Source organism: Telmatherina bonti (assembly GCF_933228915.1).
Source record: "Telmatherina bonti genome assembly, chromosome: 8".
In the NCBI taxonomy this organism is placed as follows: Eukaryota; Metazoa; Chordata; class Actinopteri; order Atheriniformes; family Telmatherinidae; genus Telmatherina; species Telmatherina bonti.
Genome location: NC_136626.1, coordinates 13,187,134 through 13,200,027, shown reverse-complemented (window position 1 = coordinate 13,200,027; position 12,894 = coordinate 13,187,134). Strand labels below are relative to the sequence as shown.

Here is a 12,894-nt window from a genome sequence, read left to right as displayed (position 1 = left end):
GTATGTGTATATATGTATGTATATATATATATATATATATATATATATATATATATATATATATATATATGTGTGTGTATGTATGTGTATATGTATGTATGTATATCTATCTTTATGTATGCATGTATGTGTACATGTGTGTGTATGCATGTGTATGTATGTGTATATGTATGTATGTATGTATATATGTATATATATAATGTATGTGCGAGTGTATATACATATATATGTAGGTGGGTATGTATGTGCATATACATGTATGCATTGATCTCTTTCTTTTGTTTTTTTTTTGTTTTTTTATGTTCTCTTTTCTGTTCTCTTTCTGCCCCTTTCCTGTCCTTTCCGGTCAGGTCCAGCAGCATAAATTCTGTAATGCAAGCTATTATCCAAAACAAATTGAAAAATAAAATAAGAATCAAGAAATACAAGGGGATCATTACATCTACAAAAGTTCCCCTTGGCAAAATAAATTTGCTCAGCAGAACACAGCATCCAGAACATCAGTCTGCTTGCTTAAATGCTGGACAAGACAAAAAAAAAAAAAAAAAAAAAAAAGATATCTAACAATTATATGATTATATTCATCAGATTTTGCATGTGTTGCTGATATGAATAATGAATGCCTATAAGGACAGCTTATTGTTTTCCTAAACAATCAGTGTCTCATAAAACAGTCTCTTCCCTCCTCCACTCCAAGGCTTCCCCTGCAGCTTTTGTTGCTCCACTCTGGGTGTGCTGACTCTCCATCATGGCCGCGACCTTCTGCTCCAACCTCCACACCTGCTCCCGATATTTTCTGCGAATCTGCCGGTACGAACTCAAGGCTTTACTGGAATGAAAGACACATAACATTAAGTTTGGAACACACAGAAAGGTGCTAGCAACAGTCAGAGGATTGGATTAAATGCTTTTTATGCAGCAGTCACCTGTGAGCTTGTGTGAGGCGAGCAATCTGCTCTCCATTGTCCTTCCTGTGGGAGACGCTGTCTGAAAGAGCTGTGCTCAGAGAGTCTTGGACCAAGGCCAGTCTCTTCTTCAGGGCTTGTTCTCTGGAAAAAAAACAAAAAACAAGCAGAAGTTATTCAAAGCTGTTTACTCACAGACATCATACGAAGTGTATGAATAGAATCCTGTTTATGAGGAATCTTTTATAGAACGTGATGAGCTGTGACAATAGGAGCACTTTCTTTAAAAAAAAAAAAAAAATTCATGACTCAAGGTTAGAAGAGACAAGGCATGGTCTCTAAAGCACCACATGTAGAGAAACAGCTAGAAGTTCTTTATGTTCAGTCCGCACATCGTGATACTGTGTTACTAAGCAACAGATTAAATTCATGTGAGATTTGTCTGATGCATCCTCCACCATGATTACATGTTCAACCTTTTTTCTACAGTTTATTTTCATTTGTCAGTTGCCAAAGGCTAAATATATAATGCAATAATCACCTGATAGCCTCAACATTCACACTATGTTGTAGTTACAAATCTTCATGTGTGTAACAAACTGAATCAGGCTATTTTTTACTGATAGGGACTCATTTTAAACTAAAATCATGTAGATAAGGCTCTCACCTCTGTAGGACTGCTTGCAGCTCTTTCAGAATGGGTCTGGACAGTGGACCAGCGATATCGCAGCCAACTTTAGCTGCATTCTCACACAGCCTCTGAAAAATAATATTTGTGGAGATTAATAAGAAGAAAAAGCTCTTCACAATCAGTTCTCCTCTTCTTGTTGTTCTTTATTATTATTAAAATTATTATTAATGTTATTATTATTATTATTCAGAAGCAGAACATGTTATCCATGTACTTTGTTTAAACCTACATTTCTCATTTCTAAGCCATATTTTGCAGTGATAGGATGTTGTTTTGTTGTTAGCTGCTAGCTGCTAGCTAACAGATGACGATTCAAGAATTAAACTGTAGACTCTGTTTAGTTTTTCCTTATACATTGTTTTGCCACTGACTAATATTCCAAATAAGATGTAAAAGCCTTTAATAATCAGAATAAAGCACATTTTTTCTCATTACAACTGTCCAAAACTGTTTTTTTTTTTTTTAATCAAAATCACTGAAAGCACAGCAACAGACTATTTTTTGCATTTCAGAGTATTTAGAGTATTTTTGCATTATAGTGCAAATATAAAATTAATATTACATTATTGCACATATGACAATGTGATTTATATTTATAATGCGGTTGTTATGCTGCATGTGAGCAGAGCTGCATTTCCGCTTAGTGTAATTTGACTAATAGCTAAACTTTTAACAGACCATAAAAGTCTGAGTGTGTGAGAGAGTTGGTGTAACCAGGGAAATGTTAAGCCTTCAGGTAAAAGGTTTAAAAAATGGATTAAAAGTGAAAGTCACAGTGTTGACCTAAAGGAGCTGTTCGGTTCTTTGTCATTTGACAATGACAGAGGTGAGTGGTGTGGTATGAATTAGTGCTGCAGTGACAGGACAGCCCAGAGGAAGACCTTGTGGAACCAAAATATCCCTCTTGGCCTGGAGGGATTCTGCTTTGGTAGATGTGTGATTTCCCATGTGGGACAGCCAGATTTGAATCGGGCCTGTCGCAGAAGACCAGCCCCCTGCTCCTTCTTGCTCATTTCACCTTGACTTTGTATTATTTGCACAATTAATAAAAAAGCGTCTGCTGCTGCAGGAGTCTGTGCCACCTGTTGTTCACTCGTCCGATCTTCCACCCCCTCTCGAACACTTTCTGGGATGAAGACGCCAGCTGCTTCCTGAGCCTTCTGGCCCATTAAACTCCACTCCAGACACCTCAGCTCTTTTTCCTTGAGGCGTATCAAAGCTCGCAGATCTGACATCTCCTCCTAAACAAAAAATGGTTTAATCACAAACCATATACAAAGTAAAAATGTTTAACATATTTAATGACATTATATTTCCCTTCTAAGACAAAATAAAGGCTTCTATCCTAGATTTCAATCTAATGTTGTCTAATCTTAACAGTAATGTGGTTAAAGAACAGTAAAAACTGTCAATTGTCATATATGATGATAAAGACCAATCACATTATATTGTTCTAGCATGCATTGACATTTGGGACATGTCAGCACTGTGTAGTGTGTACACAAACTGTATATATACTCCAAACAGTGTGTTTTGGTACTGGAAGCTGAGGGCACACTGCACTAAAGCTGATAGTAAACAATTATGATTCTGAGTCAAAAGTCACATTTTTTCTCTTCTTCTCTTTGCCTGCCGACAAACAAACTCAGACAACCACAAACACGCAGCTCGTACCCTGACTGAGACGAGTTCATAAAACAGGGAAGCTTTCTCCTTTTTGGTGTCAGGAGGTTTGTTGTTATCCTTAGTTATGGGTCCCCATCTTGTTCCACCTTGTTGGCCAGATTCTGAGCTCAATTTGCCTTCTACTCCTGGACCCGGTTTAGGCAGAGAGATAGCTGCCCGGTCTCTCCTCAGGCGTTCAATTTGTTCTCGGAGAACTGCTTCCCGATCCGCTAATTCGGGCGTTCTGTGAGGTTATGGAAAACAGTTATCTTGGAAAAGTTATTCCTTAGTAATCCTAAATAAAGTTTGACATTTTGTATAATTTTGAATAGATTTTTATAGTGTGGGATGTCACCTCCTCCCTGTGGGGCTCTGCGTTGGCATCTCCTCTGTGACTCCTGCTGAGGAGAAGGAGGTGGAAAGCTCTTCAGTTCCCATTTTCCTGAGCTGAGCTGATGGACTGTCTTCCTGCTGCCCTTCGCCAGCTGTCTCTGATGAGAAAAAAATGTATATCTCCACCTGATTCATATGAGTGTGAATGACCATTATACCTGTTGTGTGTGAGGGTTTAGTCTGGAAGGAAACTCTGTGTTCAAACACCTGCTGAGCCTGACTGCAGAGGACTGCTCTGCTGCCTTTTGGCATCATAAAGTGACAGTAGCTCGCTGTAGGCCTCCTCACACTCCTCACTGTCAGTCACAGAAGACAGAACATGACCTTGTTAGATGAGAAGGACCTGCTTATTAAACTGCTGACCTGTACACATCAATATTTTGAAGCATGTTAAAGAAATATGTAACACTGACAAACTAGTTTATGTTTGCAGACAGGTCTGTGTGTTTAATCCGTACCAGTATCTGAGAGCCGTCTGCATGGCCGAGCAGTCGGATTCCAGTTTGGTTAATGTAACACTGATCTGCTCTGACTCTGTCTTCTTTCGCTCCAAAGCTGCAGTCAGACGTTCATTTTTGGCTTTCAGCCTCTCGATACATCTGGGATAATGAGACGGATTCAAGGCAAAAGAGTTTTGATTATTATGGGAGAAGAAACGGGTTTACTGCAGCGGTTGAGGCGCAACATCAGCAAGTCTGAAGGCATAATAAAAAGCTGTCGAACAAATCGTTTTTTGGCTTATTATCTTTAACAAGATAATAAATACGTAGCAAAGACCACTTATAGAAAATGTCTTTGATGGAAAAATATTCAAAACATTGGAAGTTATATATTCTGTACATGATCTTTGTTCCTCTGTTGTCTCTTCCAGCCAGCCAGAAAACAGACAGAGATCCACTATAAATACAGACTTTTTGCTATCTTAAGCTTTATTCAAACATTAATTTCTGTCAATCAATATCTAATGTGTCTATCCTAGTTTATCTATTCTAGTTACTTGGCAACCAAAACCTTTTAATATGAAAATGCTATAAATGGAAAAAGCATCAGAAACCTTGTTTGTTTGTCTGCTTTGGCCGCCTATAGTATAAAAACCACAGAAAGTGCTGTGAGTCAGCGCCTCACATTAGCATCTGCAGTATTTCTTTCTTTATTGGCATGCAGGGGCCGGAGGATGAAGCTGAGTGGTGCTAAGCAGCCCAACGGTCTCCTCGGAGGGCTCCGTCTTGTGTTCAGCTCCAGTGTGAACAGTCTGACTGTTTTCGTAGAGAGGAGGAGTCTGCCTAACAGATCCATAGCATGCTGCTCAGCAGGAAGTGTGTCAGCATGAGGTTTCTCCAGATGAAACACACACATGACTCGATGGGGAGTCATTTCTGCCCATTGCTACGGCTGCACAGTGCTGCAACTCAACTGCAACTCAATGATAATTCATCATATTGGTTTTTGTTTTATTTCTAAGTGGTCTTTGTATGTGTGTTTTCTATTTCTTTCTTTCTCATTTAAAAGCCTAATTTAAACAGTAAACCCATTTAGATTTCAATCTCAAATCCCACAGTGTCATAAAATATTACTTACAAGTCATAAAAGTGCCTTTATATATGCAAGCGGACCAAATCAGAACATGGTGGTCTCTTGAGAAAAACAACTAAATGCCTCCTTCACCACATTCTTTATGATGCCAATTTTTTAATGGATATAAGTGCATCTGGTTTGAGCACCCTCTGTAAATTATTCCATGTTTGAGATGTAATAAATTGTTTTGGAAGAAAATGATTAGTTCTGCCCCTTAGGTACCTGGAAATCTTAAATAGATCCCTGATTAGATTTGTAGAAGCAACAAAACAAAATAAACCATGTCATGCATTTATGCATGACATGAAACATTAAAGTGTTTCTGGATTTAATCAGCGATGACATGTTTAGCCGCATGTCATCCTTCAACCGCTGGTTGTCTAGGTGGTGTCCCGATAACAACGTGGGTTTTATAGATAATTGGAGCGCTTTTTGGGGAAAGCCTGGTCTTATTAGGAGAGATGGCATCCATCCCACGTTGGATGGAGCCGCTCTCTTATCTAGCAATATGGACTCTTTTATTAGTCAGCTAAATTGACAACTCAGGGTTGGGACCAGGAGGCAGAATTGTAGTCCTACACACTTTTCTGCAGCTTCCCACCTGCCGCCGCCCACCCAAAACCCCATTCCGACCTTATACAACTTCCCAGCAGTAAGAATTAAACAACACAAAAACACTTCTGGGGTTAATCGTGAAAACCTCATAAAAATAAAAACAATGGATCTAATAAAATCTGAAAATAAGACAATAAAGTGTGGCCTACTGAATATTAGATCCCTCCCAAATAAGTCTTTATTAGTCAATGACTTGATAGGTGATCACCACATTGATTTATTCTGTCTTACGGAAACCTGGTTACAGCAAGAGGATTATGTTAGTATTAATGAAGCTACGCCAGCTAACTATTTAAACTTTCACATTCCTAGAACTACAGGCAGAGGAGGAGGTGTTGCAGCTATTTTTAAGTCAGAATTTTTAATTAATCCTAAGCACAAAACTAACTATAAATCCTTTGAATTCCTGACATTAAATTTATCTCATCCAAAATGGAATTCAGAGAAACCGCTCCTTTTAGCATTAGTGTATCGCCCACCTGGACCTTACTCCGAGTTTCTGACCGAATTCTCTGATCTCTTGTCTGAGTGAGTGCTGACTACTGATAAGGTCATTGTACTAGGTGATTTTAATATTCATGTTGACGTTGAAAATGATAGTTTAAACATTTCCTTTAGCTCTATTCTAAACTCAATTGGGTTTTCACAAAATGTCAATGGAGCCACTCACTCTCATGGTCACACTCTTGATCTTGTTCTAACATATGGTATTGAGACTGATAAGCTCAAAGTATTTCCTCAAAACCCTGTCTTGTCCGATCACTTCTTATTAACCTTTGAATTCACTTTATTTGATTACTCACTGACCAAAAATAAATTCTACTATAGTAGATGTTTATCAGACAATAATATTACAAAATTTAAACAATCAATTGAATCAATTTTTTCACATCTACCATGTGTTAGCATGACCGAGAGTCCCCCTTTAAGCCTTACTCCTGCTCAGATTGATCAACATGCTGATACTATAACAGCTTCAATGCGTACAACCTTGGATAATGTTGCTCCCCTAAAGAAGAAGAAATTAGGTAAGATTATGAAGGCTCCCTGGTTTAATTCCCAGCTTCGAGCTCTAAAACAGGCATCAAGGCGTTTGGAAAACAGATGGCGTTCATCAGGACTAGAGGAGTCTCACTTAACCTGGAAAGAAAGTTTAAGCGTATACAAAAAAGCCTTACGTATGGCAAGAACAGCTTATTATTCATCATTGATAGAGGAAAACAAAAACAACCCTCGGTTTCTTTTCAGCACTGTAGCTAGGCTTACTAGGAGCCGGAGCGCTGTGGAGCCATGTATTCCTTTCTCACTTAGCTGTGATGATTTCATGTATTTTTTCAGGAATAAAATTGACACTATTAGAGATCAAATTGACAATACTCTTCCTTCTACCTATAATGTTGAGCCTGTTGTGGTCTCCGAAGCATCCTTAGAACCAGGATCTGACTTGTGTCTAAATAGTTTCTGTCCTGTCCAACCCTCTGAATTAACTAAATCTTAGACCCTCTCCCAACGAGCCTCTTTAAGGACATTTTCCCTTTAATTAATACATCACTACTAAATCGAAGTACTTGGACAGCATTGGTGAAAGTTACTAATGACCTTCTTATGGCCTCAGACAAAGGACTTGTGTCCGTACTTATCTTGCTTGATCTTAGTGCTGCATTTGATACAGTCGATCATAACATTCTGTTACAAAGACTAGAACAGGTGATTGGAATTACAGGTACAGCGTTAAGCTGGTTTAAATCATATTTATCTGATAGACTTCAGTTTGTTCATGTAAATGACAAGTCCTCCTCACAAACTACAGTAAGTCATGGAGTTCCTCAAGGTTCTGTACTTGGACCAATACTCTTCACACTATATATGCTCCCTTTAGGCAAAATTATTAGACAGCATGGAATAAACTTTCATTGTTATGCAGATGATACTCAACTATACTTATCCTTTAAACCAGATGAAACAAATCAGCCCAATAGGCTACAAAATTGTCTCATAGACATAAAGACTTGGATGTCTAGAAATTTTCTCCTCTTAAACTCATAAGACTGAAGTAATTCTCGTTGTATCTGAAAAACTCAGAGCTAAATTTTCCGGTTTTGTAATGAACCTGGATGGCATTACTTTAGCTTCCAGTGCTACAGTGAGAAACCTTGGAGTAATATTTGACCCTGACCTGTCCTTTGGCCCACATATTAAGCAGGTTACTAAAACAGCCTTCTTTCATTTACGTAATATAGCCAAAACTAGGGACATTCTGTCTCGGAGTGATGCAGAAAAACTGGTTCACGCTTTTGTTACTTCGAGACTAGATTACTGTAACTCTCTATTACTGGGCTGTCCTAAATATGCCCTGAAAAGCCTTCAGCTGATCCAGAATTCTGCAGCCAGAGTCCTGACCAGAACCAGCATGAGAGATCATATTTCTCCAGTTTTAGCCTCTCTTCATTGGCTGCCTGTTGAATCTAGAATAGAATTTAAAATCCTTCTCCTTACATATAAAGCCCTCCACAACCAGGCACCACTATATATCAAAGACCTCATTGTTCCTTATATACCAAGTAGAGTACTTCGTTCGCAGACTGCAGGCTTACTTGTAGTTCCTAGAGTCTCGAAGAGCCGAGCAGGAGGCAGAGCCTTTGGTTATCAGGCCCCTCTCTTATGGAATAAGCTCCCAGTTAGTGTTAGGGAAGCAGACACCCTCCCCACCTTTAAGACTAGGCTGAAGACTTATCTTTTTGATAAGTCCTATAGCTAGGGATGGTTAGCATCCCTTAGTTATGCTGCTATAGGTTTAGACTGCTGAGGGACATTTCCTGATACACTGAGCTTCTTTCTTTTTCTCTTTATCTCTTTCTTTTACCCCCCCCCCCCCCCCATAACAGTGTTGCATCATTAACATGTATGTCTCCTGTCTCAGCAGGTCTCCCTGGTCGGGAGTAGCAGTTCCTGTTGTCTGTTGTCTTTCTGTCCTCTTCCCCCCACACAGCAGAGGCAGATGGCTGCCTGTCCTGAGCCGGGTTCTGCCGGAGGTTTCCTTCCTGTTAAAAGGGAGTTTTTTCCTTCCCACTGTTGCCAGTGTGCTTGCTCAGGATGGGAGATTGAGTTGGACTCAACTCAATCTGTTGGTTTCCTGATATAGGCTGTTATGAATTGGCCTTCATTATGTTTTCCCCTCTGTCTGTAAAGCGTCTTGAGATGGCATTGCCGTGATTTGACGCTATATAAATAAAGTTGAATTGAATTGAATTGGATTTTTTTCATGCTTACAATATGTTGCCCAGAAAACCAGTATCCGCCTAATCAACAATCCATTTCACATTAACCCACACATGTATGCAGAGCAGAGACTATCTTGTTTTGCCTTTTTGCTTCACCTGTTCAGTCGCTCAGTCTCAGACTCCAGACCGATAGGGCTGGGACATGGACTGCCTGAGTTCACCGAGCCCAGTGGTGACCCATCCAGAGACAAAGGCGGGACGGCTCTGTTTGCTCTTCTGTGGAGTAAAGGTGAACCAGGGTAAGGAGGACAGGTCCAGTCTGGACTGAGCGCGCCAGCAGTGGGTCGGTAGGAAGGACTTCCAGACCTCCAGGCCTTGTGGAGACCAGCCAGCTAAAGCATAGAGATAGACGGATGCATTCATTTTTGTCTTCCATTGTACATTTTATAGAATTACTAAGAACTTTGTGCTCTGAAAGCTCATTTTCCCTCCTCACTGGTCTTGTCTTCATCAACTTTTCCCACCTTGTTTTTCTCTTCCTCCAGCAGGCTGGTGGTGCTGTGTGCCCTCTGCAGCTCCTCCTGGTGACTCTGGGTGGCGAGTCTGAGACCTGACTCCCGTCTGTCCACATCCAGCACATCTTCTAAGTTCTTGTCCTTTGGCAGGCTTGATGGGCAGGAAATCCCAAAATCTCTTTCCATCTCATCCAGTATCTGCAACCAGTGAGACAGATTTACAAAAGGTGCTGATAGAAGTGCATTACTAAGATCCAAATTTTCCTATTGATCTGATCCATTAAAACTCAAATAGCTCCAACAATGTTTCATCTATTTGTGAATTCTACACAAATCATAGTTTATAAAAGAACAGAAAACTCTCAGTTTGACCATACATTAGCGTTTGTTAGACTTTGCAGTTATAATACCAAATATTCAAACATTTAATCTTTGTCTTACAAATGTGTTTTTTAACTTTTCTTTGCTGTTTCAAACCTGGGTGGCTTTACTCCAGTTCTCCTGAGCTGCTCTCAGGTGCTCTTCATGCTTCTCCTGATCACAGGCTCTGATGGGAGCAGCCCAGGTCCTTCTGCAGCTGATGGAGTCCTCCACTGATGACAAAACCTCCTGCAGTTTTGTCCACACAACGCCACCTCCCCCTAGAGGAAGTAAAGTAGAGGTGCAGTAGAGACTGTTAAGGGTTTCCTCTACTTGCCCCAAGTGCCACAACTTTGCACCAGACACTGTTTTTATTCCAACCTCGTCCAGCCTGGGGAGGTTTAGATGCCACAGTGGAGGCTGTGTTCCTCTCTGGGATGCTCCTGACCAGTCGATGAGACAGTAGATCCGGAACCAGGGGCCTGGATGGTTCTGTTGGTCTCATGTCACCTGGTTCACTGCGAGAGTAGCGATTATACTGACAGTATCTGAACTGTGTATTGTGTCCTAATGTGAGAATATACATGGTTGTGTGTAATGTGAGTGCCTCTAATCCAGTCCAACAGCGTTCAGATTAAATGTAGCGTTGCAGGAAATTCATACATCTCTGCTTGAACTTAACTCACCTTGGAGCTTTCAGACTTCCCATCTTCTTGTTGAGTTCAGCGATGATGCTGAGCAGGGTGCCCACTTCAGCCTCACACTGAGCCACCTCTGCTGGTGTGGGCTCCAGGTTGATAACTGGGTCAGGGCCCTCAGGGTCAAGGGTTATGGGGTCGCCAAGGTTCAGCTCCCCTTTGTCAAACCCTGAGATGGCATCCAGGCTGTCACATCTGCCCCGCCTGGAGTGCTACAGAAACATGGAGGTGTGTTGGATTGTACAGAAATGACTTCATGTGATTCAGCGAAATTTTCTAAATCTGATTTCCCCTAATCTGTTGAACTAACAAACAAGTTGAACTCTAATAGTGTACGCACATACTGTCTGTATGAGAACTGTATAAAAAATCTGCCCCAATCCAGACATCGGACTGTTTAGCAGCTATTGTTTTAGGCAACGGAAAAGGAGGAAACTAAAAACATCCTGAGATCCAACTTCCTGCCCACCAAATACTTGTGGACCAGCTCTTGTTTAAACAAAAAAACTTTGTGTTTAACAAATGTTGTTTTACAAACAACTGAGTTTGTTAAACAGGTGCAGAAAATGATGGTGTGAATTTGAACAGAATTTCTGCAAAGCAGAGCTGACAACATGCTTGAAATTCTTCATCCTTGAAACAGGAGAATTCCTAATCATTGTCGGAGGCTACCACAGCATGCCGTGGATACTTCAACAAATCAGCACACATTGTTTAAATTTATGCCATTTAGATGTCTCATATTTAGTTGAGTGTTTGGACCCGTGGAGGATAGGAAGGCCACATTCCATATAAAATCTAACAATCAAGTATCAGAAATCTTGCTAATTGATTACAGCTCAGAAAATGTAAAGCTTTAATGGAAAATACAATGTTTAAAGTTAGATGTGGCACTTTCTCTAAGCATGAAAATTATCACATGTCTAAATGTTACTCGACTTGTGGTTTCACAGATTAGTTTGGAAAGAAACAAAAAACAATCTTTCAGATATTTAATCTTAACTTACCTCCATGCTTCTTGGTTGTTATGGCTACAGCGGTGGCTCTGTTTGATGTGTTTTTAAATGTCTCAAAATATAAAGATGTTTTCTTCAGTCCTGTTATTTGTGTTGTTACATTTTCCAGTCCTGTTATTCGCTGCAGCGGTCTGCTTTCTACATGTCTGTCTCACTGTGTTTAGTGTGATGAATGAAGTAAGTGGAAAACACTCAGAGTGATCTCCACCCATTCCCCTTCACTCTGTGTCCTTTCCTGTTTTGTCCACAGTTAGTTTCCATACTCACACACACCATGACCAGCAGGGTGAGTGCTAGTCCTGTGTGCATCTTCTAAAATGCAATTGCAAAACAATGTATATGTGACAATAAATACGACTTGCTATATGGAAATATGTACTGTACATCATAATTATAGTATTGCATTATCAATCAAACGTATAAATATAAACACATATATGAAGAGAAAAATGAACTAAGAAACAATTAGGATTGCCATTTTTATACGAGATTGGTGTTGTAGTTACAAGCTTGGATCGCTAGAGGGCGGAAAACTCCTTCTGTAGCTTCTTTCTTGCTCTGGTTTGTTTGATTCTCTGCAATAAACACTTAGAAGTAAAACCATCCCAAAATATACCTAATATATCCTTTCTATCAGTTATAATATAAGAATATGCAAAGGCTTTGGCAAATTACTGTTAAGTTTTTCAAATGAAATCAAGATATAATGATTACTGAAGTCTGAACAATGACCTCTACCACTGGGAACTCTTAATAGTACTGCACTAAAGCTGCTATCTACTACCTGTGTGGTATCTACTACCTGTGCAATGACCTGCCCCACAACCCAATGGGGAAATATTTTATTATGTGCAAAACTCATTGGGAGAATTTTTTCACCTGTGATATACTCCACGCATTATTTAATCCTACTTGCACCTTTTATCCTCATTATATTTTATTTTCTTATATTGTTTACTTAATTGTTTACTTAATTATACTATTTACTTGTTTGTTTTTTAAACCTTTTTCCCTACCATGTACTGTTAGTGCACGCTAATAGTACTTCTTATTTTAGAAAGTCGATTATTTTAGAAAGTCGAATGGTTCTTCTCATGCAAAGCATTTTGCAATGTTGACCTTGGGCTGAACATGTACATGCCAAATAAACAATCTTGAAATCTTGAAATGAAAGGAGGCTTCGAAGCTTTCTGTTATCTACAACTTGTACTTAATTGATGTTGCTTTATTTAAATGAATT

General features: G+C 39.6%; 1 protein-coding gene across 1 annotated transcript; it reads right to left on the bottom strand.

The window, feature by feature from the left end:
* Positions 1–331: 331 nt before the first annotated feature.
* On the bottom strand, positions 332–11,776 carry ushbp1 (Usher syndrome 1C binding protein 1). Its single transcript, XM_079244630.1, has 14 exons — positions 11,646–11,776; positions 10,627–10,850; positions 10,322–10,458; positions 10,058–10,221; positions 9,590–9,778; positions 9,222–9,457; positions 4,113–4,253; positions 3,862–3,950; positions 3,617–3,752; positions 3,271–3,505; positions 2,679–2,837; positions 1,573–1,664; positions 927–1,049; positions 332–829 (listed from the first exon to the last, which is right to left on the bottom strand). Exons 1-14 carry the CDS (start codon positions 11,649–11,651, stop codon positions 664–666), a joined length of 2,097 nt encoding a protein of 698 aa, XP_079100756.1. The 5' UTR covers positions 11,652–11,776; the 3' UTR covers positions 332–663.
* Between the last annotated feature and the right edge of the window lie 1,118 nt (positions 11,777–12,894).

Excerpts from the sequence above, each read along its gene's own strand:
- ushbp1 (XM_079244630.1), bottom strand. Across the intron at positions 10,459-10,626 it reads GGAAGTCTGAAAGCTCCAAG|TGAACCAGGTGACATGAGAC; the intron begins GTGAGTTAAGTT and ends CTACTCTCGCAG. Across the intron at positions 9,458-9,589 it reads TGGAGGAAGAGAAAAACAAG|CTGGCTGGTCTCCACAAGGC; the intron begins GTGGGAAAAGTT and ends TCTATGCTTTAG.